Source organism: Eumetopias jubatus, unplaced genomic scaffold (genome assembly GCF_037043125.1).
Source record: "Eumetopias jubatus isolate StellerSeaLion01/CBP00866 unplaced genomic scaffold, mEumJub1_p1.0 scaffold_3, whole genome shotgun sequence".
NCBI lineage: Eukaryota > Metazoa > Chordata > Mammalia > Carnivora > Otariidae > Eumetopias > Eumetopias jubatus.
The window spans coordinates 5,689,239-5,711,702 of NW_028274809.1; the positions used below are offsets into that span (position 1 = coordinate 5,689,239).

Consider the following 22,464-nt stretch of genomic DNA (forward strand, 5'->3'; position numbering starts at 1 on the left):
AAGAACATGCCAGCCCCTGGGCTCCTTCCTCTGCAGTCCTGCCCCTCATTTCCGCTGGCTGAAGTCACGGCGAGGGGAGGGTTAGGAATTCAGACCATCTCTAATGATCTCAGATCCTTTACAAATACAGCACATGTGGGCATGTGATATAAATCTGTAGGACCGTCTACAAACTCACATCAATCCCTGCGACCCACAGAAAGGCTCCAACAAAGGTGCCCTGAGCATGACTAATTGGAAAATCCAGTTTTGCTGGAATTTTAAAAAAATTCTCTCTGGAATCTCCACATCCTGGAGTTTCAGGGGACTCTGATTATCATCCAGGGCCCATTTCACAGATGGGGAATGTGAGGCTTGGAAGGTCCTGGAATGTTCTGCCATGGGGGACTCTGATCCGACAGGTGTGCACTTCTAGGAAGGAGTCTGCCCGTGGTGGCAGCCACGAGGCACAAGGATCTGAGCGCGCTCCTGAACCACGACTCATCGGGAAACCAAACCATGATTTAGATTTCAACGAGATTATTTTGAACATTCACAATCGAAAGGCTTCCAAAGACTGGGTAATACTCATTTTACGCTTGATGGTCAACTCCAATCGGCACACATATTGAAAACCTAGTCTGTACGGCAGGCCCCCGCTGCAGATGAGCAGGGTACAAATTGAGTGAAGGTTCCAATTACGCCAGGGGCCTGCCCAGCCCCTGTGGAGGGCGGCACCCCCCAATCGACAATAGGCATGAATCAAGGAAGTGGTTGAGAATTAGGTTTTAATATTCCCAAAAGGAAATGTCCCAGGACGAATTTTTTAAATGAGAGAAAAGGAGTTAAATGATTTTCCTAATTCTTTCTAGTTGAAACAGAATCAATAGAAAAATCACACATTAAAATCACCTCCTGTAGACAGCTCGGTGTATAAATAAAGGCACACAAAGAAAAGAATAAGCAACGACGTGTGTGGACCTTGACAGTAACAAAACCATTTTAGAGCGAAGACATCGCCCCCCAGCAAAGAGGAGGGAAGAGGGTTTTTCTCAGTGGCGCCCGGAGCCAGTCCACGACTTTGTGGCTCGGGATCTGAATGCTTCGGGAGTCCCTGCTCGGGCCCTGGCCCACCTGTTCCCGTCCGTCCATGCTGAAACTGCCCAGCCCCGGCTAATGCTGCGTTCTGCTGGTTTCAGATGGGTGAAGTTGTATTTGTGCACCGACTCCAGCCCTCTGTAAGGGCGGCCGGTGCCAACCGGAGCTGCGGAAGGGCATGGAAACTGGGTGCCTGCCTGCAGAAGAGGATGGCAAAGAGCAATCCACCCAGAGGGGCAAATCGGGCACAGCCCTGTTCTTAAGAGGCAGAGCTATTCTCCTGCCCGCAGATTTTTTTTCCCCCCTTTCTCAAGCAGAATGCACTCTAAATCAATTGGACTTCTTTCACAAAGTAAAAGATGCTGTTTCCCAGGAGCCACAGTGCTGGGTCGAAGTCTTTATTTTTATTTTCCTTGGAACTATAATACCAAAATATGTCACGTGAATTCCCATTTTCCTTGAGACATAAAGTAATTTGGTACCCAGTTTCTGGGCTAATGAAAACCTATTCCAGGCTAGCAACATAGGCCAAAACAAATGCTTGAATTCAAGTCCTGTTGTGTAATGAGGAAGTTTAATTAAGGCCCCACATTACAGCTGTAAATGTTCCTTTATATAATAAGGTCTAAATGAAACTGAACCTAATCAAAGTTACAATTCCTTCATTAGCAAATTACAAACAAGAGCGCACAGCTGACACACCGGCTATGATTATCACAACTAATTGCCTCGTTGTTACAAACCAGCCTGAAACAGTGTTCAGATGTCCGTCTGCGAGAGCAAATTAGGGCCACATCGGGCTATTCCTGTGATCACAAGGGGCTCTTGTACGGCGATCTGATTTACCCCTGTCGACTGGCGGCAGCGGCCCAATCAAAGCCGAGCTACAAAGGCAGCCTTTGAAGCCAGCTCAGCCTCGAAACACACTCCATATGCAGCGGGCAGACTGCACTTCATTAGATCTGTTGTCACATTTTTCCCTCTTCTTATTCTAATGATCCTATTTTAATACACACAGGAACCTCTTCTAATTGATGTCAAGTGAGTGACTTCTACATTCATCAACAGAGCACATCAAACAAACCTTGGCGCACGAGCCAGCATCATAGCAAGGAGAGACCTGAGGTGTGTCTCCAGCTCCAGGAACGGAAAAAAGGGGGAAGCAGCATACCTGTTTAATTGGGATGGCTCGACCGCTCCCGATGCTGTCCGCGCGGCTCTCCAGGCCTTTCTTCTCTTTGTCTGGGTCACTCCCTTTCCGAGACTGCAAAGCAAAAATAAAGTTAGCGTCTGGGCAAGGGCTGCAGCTCACGGATCTGCAGGCCTGCCCTCATCCGGACAGTGTCTGAGAATCCCTACCCAGAAGCCATGGATGATGCAGGCGCGTGCACATGCACACACCCGAGAAGCGACCTGTCGAGTACTTCGTTCCACTGACCCATCGTTCTACGGAGAATTCCTTAAACTTTTCCCCCTACTTTTCCTCTGCAAAATTACCTTTTAATTCTTTTTTTACAGAGCTCAAAATTCAATCACTAGAAACCAATGGACCGTATAGGAAAGTAACGCCCAACAGGAAAGCGCGTTCTCAGGCTGCAGCTAATCCAGCCACAGAGAAAAGGCCTCCTTGCAGCTTGTTTTGGAAACCTACCCCATAAAGGTGTATGTTGAGTTAACATCTGAAGGATTTTTATTTTATTTTATTTTTTTAAATTTTTTTTTAAAGATTTTTTTTTTTTAATTTATTTATTTGAGAGAGAGAATGACATAGAGAGCAGGAGAGGGAAGAGGGTCAGAGGGAGAAGCAGACTCCCTGCTGAGCAGGGAGCCTGATGTGGGACTCGATCCCGGGACTCCAGGATCATGACCTGAGCCGAAGGCAGTCGCTTAACCAACTGAGCCACCCAGGCGCCCCTGAAGGATTTTTAAATTCTATGACGACAGAGAGGAGCAATTTAACCGTGCACCCTTCATTCATACCATACTTCATAAGGTGCTGTGAATGTTGGTTTTTTTTCTCTTTTTAATTGCTTCTGGATGGTTAGAGTCAAAGTAGTGTCAACCACACCACAACAAAATAACAAAGGGGAAGAAAGTTGAAAAACCTCTTTTTTGACAACACATCAGTACTTGGGGTAAAATGAGCAGCTCCGTCTGCCAAGTTCGCAGAACAGTCTTCTAGGCGGCGTTGTTGACATTGTGTGACCCGCCCGGGGGCGGCAGGCGGCCACGTGCCACCCAGGGAAGCCACGACCCAGAGCGCACGGCGACTTTAGGAAGCGGAAGGAGCACCCCAGCTCAGTCTCCATCTCTGGATGGCATGAGGAAGTGTGAGCACAATGATTTTCTGACAGATTTATTTTATTATGAGAGAAAGATCTGAAACTCGTCCTCCTTAATAACTGTGCTGACAAGTGACAACTTCACTCCATTACTTTTCAATGGGAACATTACTCACGCAATATTGAAAATGGAGAAATATTTTCATGTGCTTTTCAAATCTGAGATGATATATGAAATGCACAGACTTCGTGGTGTCCGGTGCTGCAGCGAAGAGCTAATGAAATCCAATTTCAAAGGGGTGTGAGATGGAGCAGCCGGTTTTTCTTTTTTCTTTTTTTAAATATTAAAAGGGGCAGCGTCACTGGGTGTGTGAGAGAGAAAAGTCCCCATGATGTAAACTCAGATGTGGCACTTCAAGGAGCATGTATGCTCATTAGGAAATAGGCCCCTTTGATGAGTGTGAGAGCCGACATTTACTGAACACCTACTATGTGTCAGGCACCGTGCACTTTTTTTCTTTAGGGTGGCAGAAAAGCCTGGAACGAGGTAATGGGAAATGAAAAAGCAACAAACCGAAAGTTGCAGAAAAATGTAAGGCAGAATTTGTCCGTTTGGGCTGAGAGGAAATGGGAGGTACTGATTCCTTGTCATGAATTTCAGCTACAGGGTAGGGGCTTACTTTTCTCTTTAATTCTTTAATTAATAATGTTCAGTCAGAGCTACGCAATAGCCCTCAATTCTCCTTTTGCCATATCTTACTGCAAATGGGCACCTGAGGTTTCCTTTTGTAAAAGAAGATTCAAAGCTCCCGATGATAATATAAAAAAAAAATTTTTTTTAATTAACACAGATCATTAATAGGACTCTGGGAATTTGATGAATTCCAAATTTCCCAAATTTGAAAATCCACCTTCATTATTCTCTGTTAACCAGAGTAATTAACAAACATAAAAAAATGAACATCTTCCTCAAGGCAGCACATCTGCCCCCCAGTCCCTCTGTTCTCTGAGCAGGACTCCCAGATTCCAGGGGGGCAGGCTGCCAGAGAGCCCACCTCTGTCCGACCACACACGTTGCCTGAAAGTTAGGAAGAAAGTTGGGAAGACTTCACCATCGAAGTGGCACAGAAATTCCCTGACAACTCTAAGGTTCTGGCCAGCTGCTGGGCAGAAAGGCCCGCCACACCCCCGCCTCTCGATTACTTCTCCCCGTGCCCCAGGCTGCGGTGCCCAACAACCGCACTGAAACCAACCCCTGGACAGGAAATGCCGCAGCATGCAGGAATCTGCAGTGGGGTCTCCCGAGTCTTCTGGCAGCCCGGAGACCACATCGCCCATGGCACATGCCACTGCTCTGCTGAAACCACTCTGTGGAATCCTCCCGCACGAAGCGGTGCTGGGCGGCAGCTGCGCAGGGCATGAGTGACGGTGCTCGGGGACCAGCCAGATGCGCGTGACTGGAAACTACCAAGGGTGGACCAGGCTCAGCGCAGGGGTCAGCGGTGAGCCCGGGGAGAGACAGTGACCCTCGCCAGCCCCGGATACGGAAGAAAGAACGGTTAAGTCAGCCTCATTATCACCTCCTTCTTTGCACAAATGTTTACCTTCTCCCACGTGACGCAAGAAGCCACAGAGGGACACGCCGTCAACCACCTGCATACGGGGGCAGGAAGCCACGCTGCCAGGAACCCACACTATCACACAGAAGCCTGCCTTCCCCCTTCAACCCACGGCGAGCCCTCGACTCAGACACCCTGTGGCAGGACCCGCGCTCTCCTCCTCAACAGGCAAAACACAGATGGTGCGGTGCGTACCATCAGCTTTGCTGCCTCGTTTTTACGGTGGGCTTCTAGGGTTCTTTGCACAGCGTGCTTACTGGGTATGCTTGGCTCTGTTTACTGGGACTGGCGGGCATGACGGGGGGAGCTTCTCAAAGGATCATGTAAATGACACTGCTTTTTTAAAGTCTGAAAAGAAGCAAGGCGGTGCCCAGTGACTCGAGTAAGCTTAAGATGGGCAGATGGATGAAAAACACCAAATTCAAGGTGATGCTCATCCTCAGGCAGGGAGTCGGGCAGGGGAGGAGGGTGCATGTGTTTTGGAGGCACACCTGGAGGGCTTCGACTTTTACCCAAGATGTGTTATTTCTTAGCAGCAGCAGTAGCTGTGGCAAAATGTGTGTGTTTGATGAGCCCCACTAAGTACGTGCCTGTGTTTTTTATTCCTGTCTCTCCATAAAAATATTTTCTAATAAAACCATTTTAACCATGTGTACATTAGGGCAACTACACTAAATTAACTGTACTAAGAACCCACACTACAAAACCAAAAAGGACGTAGCTTTTTAATACTTCTTTTCTCAAAACAATGATTTTTTTCAAAGAAATGAGCAAAATAAGATATAATTTAGATTTTGATTAATTCCTATTGCAAATAGAACATAATCTGCTACTACGGGAGCGATTTGAAGTTTATTCTAATTTGTGAAGAATGCATGTGATTTTTGTCTAAAAATGTGCATATATGCAAATAAACATCTGGGACTGCAAAACTCAGTGAGCCCAGAATGGTACATTACAGGTCTACTTTATAAAATTTATAAGTGCAGTATTTGAAAAATGATGTGTGTACTACCTAATTACCTCTGGCCTCTTTACGACGGTCTAATAAATAAGGTGGACAATGCTCCTTCCTCTGGGTGTTACAGTCCCCGTCTGCGGGGATCTTTACTCACTAACATTGTTCAGCCTAGAGCACGTCTGTCCTCCTACCAGATGCTTTTGAGTAAATACACGTTTCACCAATTTAAGCCAATAATGACCAACAATTGCCAGGGACGAAGAGTGTGAATTTTACATATTTAAGAATAGGTGCAAACTGGAAATAATGTGAATTTAGTTTCTTAATTGCTACAATTTCAAAACTAACTTGCCTCTTCTCATTCCTTGGATGACACTGACATCTAGTGGAGTTCCTATTTCTAAGACCTTGAACTTAAAAATACCCACATGTTACCATCAACATCACCAACACCGTTTTGTTCAACATCAAGCCCAGTAATGACCCACATTTGGGTCCCGCCCTGGGATTTTAGCCTTTTTCCTTAAATGTCATGATGCAAACCCACTGCAGTGTTTGCTTCTTTCATAACCCCAAATTTCTATTCCCTTGAAGAACTGCTGCACGGCGACTCAATTCTAAAGTGCTTCACTCTCAAGCTGTTTTCCAACATTGAAAGAGAAAGCAAGTAAGCAGTGATAATGCACAGGTTCACGGGGAGGTTTTTGCACTATTAAACACATTAATCACATAATTAATGGGGATTTTCAGTAACCGTAAGGATGGGTTTTTATTGGCTCCACACCTACCCCGCCCGGCCCTGGCAGCTGGGGGTCCCGGGCTCTTCGCGGATGCCTGCACACCACACACGCACTCGTGCTTGGCCTGGAGAAACCGGGGAGGGGGCAGGGGGGCTTATGCCTCACTTCCATCCTGTTGCCCCTCCTTCTTCCCCAAAACACTTTGTCTTGAATGTGGGCTGACTCTGGTAAGAACTACTCCTGACAAACAGGAAAACTGGTCTCCACAGACAGCAGTGGGGAAGTATTTATTAACAGAATTACTATTATTTTTGATTCTTCTTACCTTAAAGTTTCTCCTTTGTATGCAACCTGGGTTGTCATGGTTACCTAGTGGGCAGGGTCCAGGATAATGTTTTCTGGCACATTCCAATTCCAGAGCCACTTTATAAAGAGTAGGAATGGGTACGTGCTGTGGCTCTTTCCAAACAGCCCTATTTTTAAAGAGACTTCCTCTGGCTTCTCACCTCTTCCTCAGAATAGGTGAGATGACCAGTACATGCGGCCCCGGCAGGTGTGGTGAGCCTGCATGTTCTTTCTCCCCACCAGGCCCTAACAGGTGTGGCAAGGATAAAGAAGCCTCCTGGTCCATGTCGGGAGCCCTCCCTCCTCCCTGGTATGCTGCTGTCCTGCTCACTACCAACCATCTCTGCGCCTCCGGGAGTCAGTTTCCCAGGTCCGCGAGTCACGAGTGAGCTTGCAGCCCGTTCTGTGGGTGACACCGCCCAGCCGCCAGGCCCCGGCCTGGGTACACACGAATGCTGCCAGTGTGGGGCGAGCTGGGAACTGCTGCTAGTCTTGCTGTGTGAATCATTTCACAAGAAAGCCTCCTACATCAGGTACCAGTTTATAACCACATCACGCACTCCCCTGCATTTTGTAGAAAGCTGAACACCTCCCTCCCAGTGGGTCACACTGTCCTACAACTGCTTTTGCTTATTAGCACTGTCAGAAATCCTTTCCATGGCTGCAAAGGTGGTGACACAAAATTGAAATCCATGCCACAAAGACCCTTCGCCCCCACAGGGGATTCTTCCAGCAGCACCACTCACAGAGAATGCTGCTGTTTCCGGCCCAGAGAGGCTAAGCAAACTTGGAGCCCGGGGTCTGGGTCTGGTCTGTCTGGTCCTTGCTCTGCACCCCCAGCTGCAGCGTCCGTCTGACCCGACATGGCAGAGGGCAGCAAAGGAAAGGGGAGGGTCCATAGGCAGATCTTGGCAATTACGACTCTCCAATGGGAAAACTGCCTCGAACATGGTAGGAAAGGCGTGGGGTTCTACTGCGCTTGGCAGCCGCATACAACCTCAGGGATGCCATCTCTAAATAAGGCAGTAGGTCAGCTGAGGCTCCCAGCCACCCCTGCAGAGCTCTCCCTTAGTTCAAGATAGGAAATCCTGGACTCGTCTGCATCTAAGTCAGCGGTAATCACCCAAAAGTGGAAGTCCAATGGTTTAAAACAGGGCACGACATGACTCTGTGCTGTATTGCTGACCTGAGCTTGTAGGGTATTTAGCGGCAACCCCAGCTGCTACCCATGACTCAACCTGGCTCCCAGTTGTAACAACTCAGAAATTTCTCCAGAAACTGCCAGGTGTCCCCAGGGAGCAAAAGCACTGGTTGAAAAGCATATACTTGTAATGCACAGGCCTGGTCCCGGGAGGGAAAACGTTCTTCTGAGGTCAAAGGACTCCAGTCACAGGCCAGCAGTTCTGCCTACAGCTCTGGGCTCAGCTGCAGAGCGTCTCGTGGTTGATTAGTAATGTCTGCTGAGTGCACGGGAAGGGATGTGGTCAGAGCACTTTTGCCTCCTCACTAGTTTAGGGGTTCTCTGCATCCCCAATTGCCCAGGGAGCTTTTAAAAACTGCACATGCCTGGGGCCCATGTATAGATTCTGAGTTCATAAACCTAAGCCCAAGGAGGGGACCTACAGGTTTAAAATGCTCCATAAACAACTCTGAAGAAAAGTCCAGTGGAGAGCCCCATGTCGAGGAGCGTCTGAGAAACACTGAAGGCTCCTGGTACCAAGCCCAACCTCCCCCCTCTCCGTGATAAATCCTCAGGCGCCCCAGCCAGAGAAGAGGGGGGTCCGTGCACCAAAGCGGCTGATGCCTCCCATGCATCAGGTTAGGGGCACACGTCTGGGAACTCTGGCACAGTTTTGTCATCTTGTACCCAGAGTAACAAGTCTGTCGCTAGAGACCGGGACAATCACGAGATAATAAATACCTTCGTAAGGCCCTCAACTCTTCATTCTGACACACGTATCTGGACTCCCTGCGCACAGAGAAATTCACATGTTCCTCAGTGCCCAAACCTTTGCTTCTCAGAGTTTTGTTAGACTTCCACAGAAGTCAGGGCTATTCTCGTTAACTGAGTCTGGATTCTACAAGTAACACTAAACCATCTGGCAACAAGTAGACGGACAGTGCCTGAAATTCTCCGAAATCACTCAGATTTCTTCCGGGGAAGACACTCACAGTGAAGAGGTTGGAGCGGCGCTTGGACTGCTTCCGGACAGGTGTCGGCGTGTTGGCAGTGGGAGGGACGTCGATTCGCAGCTCCTTCTGGCTGGTGCTTGGCGTCGACGGGACAGAGGAGGAGTAGTCGCTTAAGCTCCCGCCTCCGTTACTGGTCTGAAATGATGGAAACCAAGGTTTTATTAACGACACGCCCCAGAAACCTGATGGCACCACCTCTGTGGGGTCATAAGTGACAAGTTAGCAAGTCACACTGAAGAGAGGCCCGCAGGACAGGTCAGCTAGCGTCTCTGACTTGGCTAGTTGATTAGCTCGAGCAGAACATGGCCTCATTCTAGAACATACCAATCATCTTGTAAAGTTGACTTGAGAAAGAGAGGTCTCTCATTTGATTTAAAAATTGGGGGGAGGGAGTTAAAAGGTAATTATGTTCTATTTCCTCTGAAAGATGCAGGGGTTGGCTGAACTAAATTGGCTCTAAGGCTCCTTCATGGCTCTAGATCGGATGTGGAAAGAGTGCTGTTTGTCTCAACAGAACCTAATGCACACTCTGAAAATCTGAATACTTTTGAAGACATTTGAAGGTTCAAAGAAAATGAAACGCCTACAGTGGAGACATCCACATCCTTGCGTCTACCCTCACAGGCCCGTACCAGAAATGCCATCACTTACTGACCTCCCCAAGGAAAATGGAAGCGCCATACCAAACTTTCTCGCTGTAGCCTTTTAAAAAGTCCAATATAATGCCTGCCTGAGAAATGTTAATTAAAAACACACACGCAGGCAAACCAAGTCAATGGTTTCCTTAGCAGGCTGTGGGTTTGGTTCTTTAAAGTGACAATTATTTTGTTTGCTTCCAAGTAAATAATTTGCCAGACTGTTACTCTGGAAAGATGTAACCTAAGGGAGATGGTAATTATACTTGAGGGCTCCTACCAAATTTAAGCATACAGTGGGATTAGCCGCTGAGGTTTACCCACCACCATTCAACCCCTGAGCAGACTCGAACCAGGACCGACGCAGGGTAATATAAATCAACAGCAAAGATAGCACTGCACACCTCGAACCAGCATGCCTCCTAACACAGGCAGCATGAAGACGGAAACACTGAAGAATGATTCCCATAAAATCCACTTGGCTACAGCAGTTTCTCAAGGAAATGTGAAGTCAATTACCAACATGCTGTTATTTATAAAGTTGAAAAGAAAAAAAAAAAGAGATCCAGCTTAGAACTGGTTGAGAGCACCCTTGGGACCGGCCCGCCCCCCGGTTCTGCCATGCCATCCCGCCCCACGTACCTGGCTTATGTGCACGGCGGACACCTGTGCAGAACAGACAGACGAGTGGCTGGGGGAGTTGGGCAGCGACTTGCAGGGCCCGATGGACAGCTGCTGCTTCTTCCTTGTGGCCACAATCTTCTGGGCAACTAGTGGACGGGAGACAAAAGGGATCCATGTGAGGCTGGTTTCCAAATACTGGGAACGTGGCAGAGACTGCTAGCTGTCCCAGCGATCCACTACCCCCTTCCTCCACAGTGACAGAGCTCCTGACTCTGGGCTGGGCACAGGACCACCAGAATAAATATGGCATTTTCCAGAGCCTCCTCCACCTTGTTCTCCTGCACCCCGGGCTAAGTGTGGCCATGCAGGCGAGTGCTGGCCGTGGGGATGACAGTCGAGGGCTCACGTGGCAGTTTCCAGGAATCTTCCTTGAGAGGGCCCTTGGCCCATTTCTTCCTTCCACGTTTTCCTTTCTTGCTGCTGGAAAGGCACAGATGTGAGCTGTGCCTCTGCAGCCGTGTTGGGGACAGAAGCCACACGTGGTGAGGCACAAGCCAGAAGGAGCGGCCCTCTGGTTCCACCGACGGCCTCAGCAGCCCTGCCCAGACCACCTCAGAAGCCTTGACCATCAAACAAAACAAAAATACACACCTGTCCTGTTCAAATTATTCTAACGTTATGATTTTTTCCAGTTACTTGCAGCAAAAATAATCCGAAACGAGAGAGGGTAATTTAACCAACCCCCTCCCCCTTGAAAATCAAAAATCTATCTTTTGCACAGCCTAAAGAATTACTCTTAACTTTATAAGCTGCTGCATAGAATTATAGCCAAGGACATGTAATTATATCAAAGACTTTACTTAAATATATTACTACACACATTGGAAGTTTATCTTAATCAATACAAATCTAAATTCAACCAGCCATAACTTCTCTTGGCAAATGGGCTTGCTGATAAAGCACGCTGGATTTAATCGGAAAGGAAGTCCACAATAAGAAAACTCTTCGCACACCAATAGGTGTCACTGCAGAAGGACTGCAGCTTTTGTCTGAAGAGATGTGTGTCTCTGGGGACCAGCTGTAATGAAGTTCAACAGTGTTCAATCCTTGTCTTGGTCCCAAGAGCTGCTCTTTTTAAAGACGTCCATGCAAAGGAACACGCCATTGTCCCCAGTGATAGGCTCTAACACTGAGGGAGCGCACATGGTGTCCGCAGTTTCTTTTCCAAATGAACAAAATTTTAATAGGGAACCGGTCTGTCCACAGCTTATGGCTTTCCTATAAATGAATGATCGTGTAAATATGATGAAGTGAAAATGCAGGATGTAAAAAATGGCTCTCAGAGATGAAGCGGCAGCTTCATTAGTTACATCCCGCCTCCAACGGGCCTCTGATCCCGAAAGGATGATATCAATTAATTTATCTTCCCGCAGTGTATTGATCACAAGCTTCATCAGCTAATCATGTTTAAATTACAGAGGAATATCGCAGCATTCTGTCATTTCAAAACCATTGGCGTATCGATCTGGGGTCTTTGAAGACGTATATTAGAACATTTTAAAAATCATTATGTGAACTCAGAAATAAAATCTAAGCTCAGATTCCATCAGCTGCGAAACACGGGCCATGCAGGCGAAGTGAAACCCGAAGACCAAAAGTCACGACTGTTGGGGTGACTGCCAATGTACTTCTTTTTTTTTATTGAGGGGAGGGAGCGAAATGGGGTTTCTGATAATCAGCGCAGAGGCATTTTTGTTTTACTCCCAGCCTCAGAGCTGCTGCTTCGCTGGATGACCAGGCACGCTAGAATCTTCAAGCTTGCAGAGAGCACCGAGAGCCAGAATGGAACACGGCTAGGCTGTTCGGAGATTTCTGCAGATGTTTTCTACAGATGTTCTTCTACATGAAGGGGAGACTTGAGAAACTTTCTAGGACAAGTCAAATGTGTTATAAAATCCTCATTTTATGAAATTCCAAGTGCAAATGAGAATTCTACCTCTCCTGGTTGGAGGCTGGAGGGAGTGAGCTCATGGCCAAAGAGAACGTTTTTACAGTGAGGATTCTCCCCGAGCGACAGACAGCTGTACGAAGCATGAGCCGCACATTAAGTACTAAAATCCTAATTGTTCTACCACATTAATTACATAAACCGAAGTGACAATTTCTAAGAACTGCAGCATCTTGCTTTTACTTTATTAGAACTTTTATTCACGTTTGTTCCATTTTCCCATCTCCCCCATAATTTTTGTCTTCCTGACTCGATAAACAATTGGCAAAAGGAAACGAGTTACAGATATTTTGTTCTAAAATACACAGACTGCTGGGCTCTGCGCTGGGCATGGAGTTTGCTTAAGAGTCTCTCCCTCCCCCTCTGCCACTCACCCCGCTTGCGTTCTCTCTCTCTCAAATAAAATAAATAAATCTTAAAAACAAAACAAAACAAAACATAGACTGCTTTAGAGCCATAGGATAACCCATAAAAGTAGGGGAAAACTTAATGATGAGTAATGAAAGCATGTGACTCAAGAATAAGAACAGCAAGAGGGAAAAGGGAAGATGAAGTGACTGTCTTATAAGGTGTGGCCATCCTCCCCACGAGAGGGAGAAACAGTGTCCCCCCTCCAGTTAACTGCTGCTGCTGTTACTTGCTGAATGCCCCAAGGATGTGACCGGAGGGCTGGCATCTCTGTGTGCCTCACTTCAACACCTTCCAAGATGAATCGTTCAGGTGTGCAAAGGCTAGAGTGACCACTGCCTGCTAAGATGGTGCCACGGTCCATCCCTCAGATGACCTTGTTAAAGCCAGGGTGCACTCAAAGGAGCCAGCCCCTGGGGTAGCTAGGATGGATGAATGGATGGATGCAGGGATGGAGGGCGGGACGGATGGTTGTATAGGTGGATGGAGAGCTGGAGGGACGGAGGGAGGGACGGATGGAGGGACGGATGGATGAGTCTCCCTCCCCCACAGCAACTTGCAGGCAGTGGGATGTCAGAGGGAGGCACTGCTCTCCTGAACTATAACCATTAACTACTCATGATGTTTACAGCCCTGAAATGTTAACAAGATTTAAAACATGAATATTACCCCAGATTACAGTGGTTGGGCAATTTTTAACTATCGAGTTCTTGTCTATATTCGCTCATTCAACAAGTGAAATATCTTACATGTTTTAAATAACTACATGGATGTAAATAAATGAATAACACACAATCACTTGAGCTGAGAATCTGGAATTGTTATCACTGGGAGGTGCTGCTTTCTCAATTTTGGTGACATACTTTACCAATTTTGGTGACATACACTACCAATTCTGGTGACAGGAGCTACACCTAAGTCCTAAATGGTGTTACCACCATACAGTGAAACGTTTACTCTTTCACCCAACACTGCTAACCAATTTCATTAGCATCCAGATATTTTGTACTAATGCTCCATGTTGTTTTAAAAGTCACTTCCTCCACAAAATGGGAAATTTTATTTGGATAACAGATAAAAGATCTACCTACCATCAGGGCATAAGGGGCTTCTGGAGGCTGGTGGTGGCCCCTACTTGACGTGAGTGATGAGTTTGGGATCATTTTTTAAACCAGTCTTAATTATATTTTCGAATAAGTATTTTCATCCTTCCACTAAAAAGAAGTTTATTCAAGAACTTCAGCAACAAGAAAAGTGAGTTGCACATTTTCTTTCTCCACGAATTTAAGATTTCCTATTGTAAATGGCCCCCTTTAATTAGTGATAAAAATAAGATTCTCCGATTGTTCCCAAATAAGACTTCATTAAACCCTGGCATGATGCCCAATTTCTGCTCTGTCTTTATTTTCTAAGTCATTCGCGCTGAACAAGGAGAAGAACAACGTCTAGTGACAGTGGGAGTCAGGCCTGCCTCTCCCCCCGTCTGTACCCTCCTTGTTGTGGCTACACCTGGACCACGGGCCACGCAGTCCCATCTGGTAACTCACTTCACCCGCACAGCTCCCAGTTCCACGGATGAGGTGGACAGCGCAGACAGGGAACTGGGATTCAGGTGCCATCGGCATAGCTCTGCCATGGGGATAATAACACCACATGGCAATGGAACAGATTTCCCTACCAGCCTCCCCACAAGCTTCTACCTCTTCCAGAACAGGGACTATGTACCCTTTTGCTTTGTACCCTCACTCTCTCCATGAACTTCACGTTCTATTTGGGTAACAGGTAAGAGAGCCAGGGTGGTGACCAGCACCCAGGAGATGCTCGGCCAACACCTCTTCGGTCAAGCTGTTGGCCAATCTCCGTTTCCAGTGAGTCCCAGGAAGGGACTCTCTGGACTGTTCCTCCATTCTCCTGACCACTGCAACCTGGCTCCATCGCCACCCCGGGTGGAGGCTGCCACTGCCCAGGTCACCATCTAACTTGACCTCTGGGCAGCATCTGGCATCACTGATGGTTCCTTCCTTTCCTAACTCATCCGTCCGTCCGTGACGCCGACTTCTGGTTTGCCTCCTCTAGTTGGAACATCTGGTCCTCAGCCTCCTTCACTGACTCTTTACGTGTGGGTGCTTCCAGACGGCCCTCCTCAGCTTCCCTTTACCACCTGGGTAGTCTCCTCCTCCCCAATGCCAACGGCTCCCAGATCTGTAGGGCAGCCTTGCTCTGAACCCTCTTGCATTCTAGAACCACGTATTTCCCCTGGGAAGTACTTCAGAGTCCACGTGGCCCAAGCTGAGCTTTACCCTTCTGCCACCAAACTCCACGACTGGACCCCCACCAGGGATGGCCGGAGGGGACATGACAGATGACTGATCCTACCACCAGAATCTCAAATTCTTCTGCACGGCCACTGCCTTGGTCCAAGACCTCATTCTTCCATGGCTGGTTACTGAAACAGCTTCCAAAGCAATCCCATTCACCGCAGCCCCCAAAACCCAGTCCACTGCAGGCCAACCTTACCATGGCTCTGTTCGGCTTACAGCTCAGCAGCTGCTGGCAGACAGATAATGCACCTGAAATTCCACAGCAACACGAACCGTCCGCTCCTGTTATTTCCTTCCACAAAGAGAGACTCCCAGTGCCCGAACACTCCTGCCGCTTTACAAGCCCCCCTGCAAAGGTGCCAGACCCCACTGGGGACCCCACAGGGATAAGTGACTTCCGTCTGGCAACAGGCTGTCCCTTCTCAACCCTGCAATCCGGGGGCCAGTGTGCTCGGAGCTCAGGGGAGGAGTGGGGGACGCCCGCGCTGCCTGGAATCTGGTAGGCAAGACCCTCTGACTCTGGTTTCCCCAGAAGGAAACCCAGATAAGCTTTATTTTCCAGTACAGCTTTACCAACAGAAAGCGATAATTTGATCTTCCAGGGGCCCGAGTGTCTCGTCTTACTTCCTAATCGGTTCAGAACCCCAGGGAGGACAAGGATCCCTTCCCAAACCCAGTGCTGCTCCCTCCCCAGCCTCACGGCCGGGCCACACGGGGCTCGCCACGGAGGTCACAAGGCGCCGTCGCTCGGAAGCCCGGAGCGCATTGTCACCGCCATCCAGAGCACGCCCCTCTCCTCCTCCCATCCCTTCTCAGAAGCCACACCTGGAGCCCCACCTCCCCTCACAGTCCAGATCCTCCGCGGAGGCCCTGCACCCCCAGTACCCTCAGGTGCCAGTGTGGCCACCTCGGAGTCTCCCCACGCCGTGCCGGAACACTGCTGCGCGTGCAGGGGCACACGCACGCACACGCACGTGGTCAGGGCCATGGTGAAGGGCTGCAGCTCTGGATCCCTAGCACCTGGCGTACTGGAATCACTCAGTAGGCAACAATGCGTAAGTGCCCCCAACCCGATGTGTGACGGTTCACAGCGGGCCTGGCCTCCTGCTCTCTTGCAGAAAGATGCCGGGGGCCAGGGGCTGCCTTTGAGTTGCTGTTTACACAGCACCACCCGGCTTCTGCAACATCCAAAATTAAGCTTTTGTGTTTCATTAAGGATGATGACATTTTTGGCAGAGTCCAATAAATGTTAGTAAATTTAATCAGTGAAGTATGTTCTCTGGTTTAAATGATTTGCTTGAATTAATCAATTAACAAGAACTTTTGCTGTGGCACCTGTGAGGCAGCAAAGACAGGGACAGAAGCAGGGGAAGAGGAAGGAAGGAGGTCACTGAGCTCCCACCCCAGGAGCGGGATCCTCTTCGCCCCACACCAGGGGCTCCAGTGTTTCCACCAGCGATCACCGGGCCACTGACGGAACTGCTCAAATGCCCCTGGGGCACCCCCCTCCCCAGTCCCTCCTCCACTCCCAATTTGCTCAGACGTGCTGACGGGTCCTGGGTGACCAGGCTCCAAAGTGGCCTATCCCTTCACCTCCCCTCACCCCAATTCACTGCACAGTGCAAAAGAGGTAACTAGCCGACGGATTTTGCCATGTTTTGCTATTCAATATGCCACGTAATTACGTCCTTTACACTGTCAACTTCCTCTGCCTTAGCACGACTGTACATGGCACAGCCTCTTCTGGAGTAAGTGGGGCTCTGGGGTGAGCCGCGCACACTCAGGCTGCGCTGAGGGGCAGAGGACTGGCAGGAAGCGCGGAGAAGCCAAGGACGGCACTCCAAAAGCACACCGATCTGACACCGAAGAGCTGCAATTAGATGCCAAGTGGACATTTGTTGTAAACTGAGCCAAATTTGAGGAAGACGATTCTTTAGCTGCTGTGGAAAGCTGTATACAGCACGCTGAGGCCAATGAGGGGCAGGGGTGGGGGGAGGAGATGAAAGGGTGGAAAGCCCGGCCTGAGTAAGCGACGAGAGACAGGAACGTAAGTACGAACAACTCTAATAGAACAGCACTGAAGACGTTTACAACAGACCCGCTTGTAAAAACCAGCTAGCATGAGCCTCTCATTTCACTCCACGGAAGTACCTCAGAAGCACGAACTGAGGATGAGGCTGTGGCAGGGTCGCCTGTCTTTGGGGTTGCCCTCGAAGGTACTGGCCGGGGCACCTCTCACTGAACGGCCCTTCCACTGCAACTACGGGGAGAAATCCCATAAATAACGGAAGCCACCAGGGGTTGTAAAGCTTCAGTAACAAATAAAAGATCTTCTAACATCTCAACTCAGTTTTAAATTACAGTTCAGTGATCATTAAACTATCTTATTAATTAAGAAGAAATTAATTACCAAATTATCTACATAGTTCTGAATTTGTGACTTCGTGAGGAATGAAAAGAAATCCGAGGTGGCATCTTCCTCACCGTGAGCAGCTTGGTGAGCCCGTGTGAATGGAGGCGTATTTGGTACTGCTGGAGCCCCTACCCCCATCTCTTAGATTTGTTCTCATATTATCTAAGTTTTGAGTAGAGAGGGAGCTATGCCAGAAAAACAAGTAAAATAAGAGAGAGAGAGGGAGAGAGAGGGCAGTGAGGGGAGGTGCGCTCAGAAAGGTCTCTCGGGTGGTCTGACGCTTGATGACGTTAGTGAACCAGAGGGATCTACCATGTTCTACACGCCTGTGGAGATCCCGCCAACTGGAAAATACAGTTTGCTCATCTTCTAAGAGGGGTCAATTCCAGGGAGCTCCAAGCAATTCTGGAAATGCTAGATACCAAGCTTTATTTACCTTCCTGGGACCGACGTGGGCCTGACACTCAGCAAGTCTTGGCCAGCTGGGCACACGAGGGACCAGATGAGTCCACAGTGCGGATGGGGGAGGTTATGAGAGAAGGCAGTGGGAGAGGCAGCCTAAAAGGGCAACTGGAAACACATTTTTAAGGATCTCGTATGCAAAGAGGGGTGGCCAGCGTGGGCTTGATCCTTGAGGCAACAGGGGCCAGCAAAACCACTCGGACTGGTGTGACAAGACCCAGGCTTCGGAAGGACACCTGGTGTGGCATGGGAGCTGCAGGTCCTCTCCATCTGGATGGGGAGAGAGTGTGGCGGGGGGGGGGGGTGCGTGACGGGCGAGAGGCTGTACCAGAGCCCCTGCGGCCTGGCTCACAGCTTGGAGAAACACATGGACCTTTTGAGACTCATCTCTAGAACTGCTGTTGCGCTGCCTTCATACCTGACGAATATTCCACGGGGCACAGAATTCTAGGCTGACCATGCATCACTGTACGATTCAAAGTGACCAGAAGGTGTTCTTCTAAAGTGACTGAACCTGAGTGATGGGATTTAGATAAACCTCCACAGTTTAAAAACGTTCCAAGCAGATTTGGACACTTGAACTAGTCTAAGCTACAGTTCCCAAAACCTGAGTATGTTGATCCTCTTGAGAAAGACAGCCTGGACCCTGTTCCTGTTCTCTGGCTACCTTAGATCTTCCCGGCAGCATGGGTGACCCACAAGGAGAAGCTCCTGATCCTGGATCTAGCGAGCCTCTCACCTTCTCTGCCACCAGCTGTGACCTCACCCCATTGCTCTCCGAAGTGGACATGACCCAGCCCAATCCCACTGTTCACACCAACGCTACATTTATCGTTCTATAAAGAGAACTGCTCGTTTCCATAAACCACCATAAACCATAAGCCACCAGAACAATTTCCTAATTATGACAAATATTAATCAAAAAAGGAAAGGTACCCTGTAACTGAACAAGTCATAAAGATAACTTAGAGGTGGGTACAAAAGCAATGTTCTATGCATTTGCTTTCTGTTTCGTCAGTGAAAACCTGACAGGCTTTGGACAAGAATCAAGTGAGCCCTCAGGAGAGTGGGTTGGGGGGGCGGGCGCGGGGAGACCCTCTGATGACTTACCTTACGTGTACCTAAGCGCAAACCATGACAATAGCTTTATTATATTTAAAACAAAACAAAACAAAACAAAAAAACCACACCTCAAATCCCAAACAGGCCCTGGTTAAAAACCCAAGCTCACTTTTGTCTCTTCTTGGGACGCTCTCAAGTTTTCCACGAACTAATGAAGTCTGAATTCTTAATCTGCGTTCAGTTCTTGTCTATATTCTTTTTATCTCGTTGTATTAAAACAAATTTATCTTCATTTATGTCACAATTACCTATTAGGGTTGTTAATTTGCTGGAAATGAAACTATTGTTTAATTGCTCCTATTAATCGGGGGATTTAAATGCCGACTGTAATAAACAGTTACCTTCAGGACGGAGCAAAGTCATGGCTGCTGACATTAATTTCAGAATGAGGGGAAATTTCTACCATGTCCAAGACAGCTGCGTTTCCCATTTCACAGAAAGTGAAAGAACATAAAATTTAGAGAAACCCACGCTGAAATAAATATGGTCAATTCGATGTTTTTTATACACACACCTAATTTTCACATAAAGTTATTATCTGTGGCCGAGGGGAGCTGTCAAATCCTCCCACAGGAAATGCACACCTTTCTTTCAGGTGTCTCGTCACAACACAGTTGCCCCCTAAAGTCGAGTCCCAAGAGCAGCCGCCCACGAGAATGTGGGTCCCACAGTCGCTGAGGACACCGGGCTAGTGGGTGGTGGGAACCACAATGCTGACGGCTTGCTGGGGTCTAGGCTCTGAAGGACACAAGGTCCCCAGGTCCACAAAACGGCAAACATTCACGTCTCTGAAAAGTCAGGGTCTACATATCCCATATTGTCAAGTGTCCTTCAGCTGGTGCTGCCGATAGCCCATCTGAGTACGGGGCTGCTGGGGCGCAAAACTGCTTCAACCAGCATCTCTCCCCTAGGAGGAAAGGAAGGCATTGCAAATGGCACGGTCTGGCGTCCCTGCAGGACTGCATCTCAGGCTCTGGTCTGCCCCGTGTGCCAAGAGGACAGTATGGTCAGTCCTGGACCTTCTGGGGTATCCTCCAGCCGCTCTGCCCGCCCCTTGCCACGTGCTGTCTGGTCTTCCCTCGGCTCCACACTCGCAGCCACGTTCTCTCCAGCTGACCGGCCCCACCAGCACCCTGTCTGAGAGCTTCACCATGTCACCCCTCCCCACTGTGCAGGCTCCTGACTAGTTTTCGTCTCTGCACACTTCCCCAGTTTAAATCTCCTCCAGGTCTGCACTATGCTCAGGGATATGAGGTGTATTCATCCAAGTCCCTCTCCAGCTGGAAGGACCTCTTCTGTGTCTCTGGCCGGCTGTCCAGGGCAGGAGGTCTAGAAGGCACACCAGCACACCCAGCATCTGGTATAAATGTGCAGCTCGGTGCATGCCCAGAGAAGAGCAGGGCACCAGGCTGGGACAGGCTTGGGCTCCTGAAAGTTCCAACCACCCACAGTACCCTCGTGCCTGCCGTGCTGCTTAGCTCCTAAGGGCCCCCTGGCTCTCCGAACAGGAATGGGCACCAAGGACCTGAGTGGGGACTCTCCGGAGGAAAGAGAGGGGAGGAAGGAGGCATCCCAGCTCTGCCCCCCAACCACAGGTGAGGCTGGGATCAAACCCACGAGAGGATGCGGCATGGACACCAAGGGCCCCTGAACACTCCGGGTTATGCCTGAGTGCTGCTCATTCTATGTCCACTATGGGTGGCTGGCTGCTTTTACCTTTTGTGTGTTGGGAAGGTGTCCTCACCAGCTTCACATCATCCCTGCTCACTCCCTGCTTATTCTTTCATGTCATGGAGCGGCTGGTGTGTGCGAGGCAAGCCACTGGGCAGGGGGAGATCGTGAGAAGCTGCTGTCCCAGCACAGCTTCTGCCTTCCGTCAGGGCATCCCATGGAGGAGACAATTCAGGCAGCTTCCCATGGCGTTTGACTAGGGTGTCAGGAAGCAGTGCTCATTGGCCTAGAACCCCTGAGCCCCTCACTCCTCGTCACAGAATCCAGAAAGATGTTCTGGGCACCGGTGTGGCAGATCCGTGACCAGCTGTGGGAGCATGAATAGCTTTAAAGGAAGGCACGAGTTTATTTTAAAGGAAGGCATACAATTAGGGTGGAAACAAAGTTGGGATAATTCTCAAAAGGGAAATACTGAAAAATTACAAATCTTGCAGGAACACTGAAGAATCCTTAAAATCAGGAAGCACTTGGAAAAGATGTCCAGGGAGGGATGAAACGAGAAGTGTCATGCCTGTGGAGTGGGCAGTGAGCAGCACATGATGTGCACACCTTCCAAGGAATGCGAGTCCGGCCTGGGGCCCGTGCTCAGCTCTGAGCCAGGAGAAGGTGGGCAGTCTAAGCACATACACCCCGGGGGCAGTGAGATGCTGGGGGTAGGAGCTGGTCCCTCTGGCGGGTGTGGGGACCTGGACAGGGGCTGGGATGCCAGCTGGTCCCCTGGACCTACGCACAGAGGACGTCTCCTTCAGGGGCTCGCCAGCTCAGAAGTCAGAGCGCTTCGCTCTCGTCTTAACAGGCTGCCGTACGATGACAGGACCGGGCAGCATTTCACTCAGTGTCCATGTAGCATCCAGTGTGATTATTTCACTTAACTGAATAAATAATCATTAAGTCGGCAGAGCTAGAGAGTAGCTAATGTGGGTTAGGTTAATCTGAAATGGAGAAAGATGTGCAGAAAGTGTAAATTAAAGACCTTGCAAAGAAGGACACTTTCTGGACTGGGTCACTGGGATATTACCACCAAGACCCAGGTTAACCTGGAGCTAGACACAGACCCTGAGCAGTGAACGTTCCAAATGCTACAATTAAACCCCGTGCACATCCGTTCAAAAGGCCAAGAGATGATTAACTTTCTCCCTCACTTATTCTCAAGTTGAATGCAAATCAGTGTCTTTCAAGATGAGGCACGTGAATATCCCAATAAATTGGCAATACAACTTAGATGGCAGGCAGGATCTGAAAGATAAATGGCTTAAACAAAGAAGGGAAAAATGAGCCTGTCACTTCTTCTCAACTCATCAAGCTGTCTTGCGGAGAAAGTTGATAATTCCAGAGCAGAAATGTCTCTGACACCCCCTGAAGGTGAAAGCTCATCCTGGGATTCTTCCCTGTGCCTGGCAAGGCTCCGCGCCCTTCCCGCCTTGCCTGGGGACTCACTGTGGACATCCGTTCTTGCTTAGAAGGTGAAATCCTGGGCCATGGAACATACGAACCCAGCTCATGGGGGGTGGGGGGAGGCAGAC

The 22,464-nt window shown here is 49.0% G+C and overlaps 1 protein-coding gene across 5 annotated transcripts in view; it reads right to left on the reverse strand.

Annotated features, from left to right (window-relative positions):
- AGAP1 (ArfGAP with GTPase domain, ankyrin repeat and PH domain 1) overlaps nucleotides 1-22,464 on the reverse strand; it is a 520,576-nt gene that overhangs the window by 250,385 nt on the left and 247,727 nt on the right. For all 5 annotated transcript variants that reach the window (XM_028105330.2, XM_028105329.2, XM_088021480.1 and 2 more), the window contains exons 7-9: nucleotides 10,495-10,622; nucleotides 9,197-9,352; nucleotides 2,249-2,341 (exon numbers count right to left, since the gene is read on the reverse strand). In XM_028105330.2, coding sequence (XP_027961131.1) covers nucleotides 2,249-2,341; nucleotides 9,197-9,352; nucleotides 10,495-10,622 — 377 coding nt within the window. The remainder of the gene's footprint in view (nucleotides 1-2,248; nucleotides 2,342-9,196; nucleotides 9,353-10,494; nucleotides 10,623-22,464) is intronic.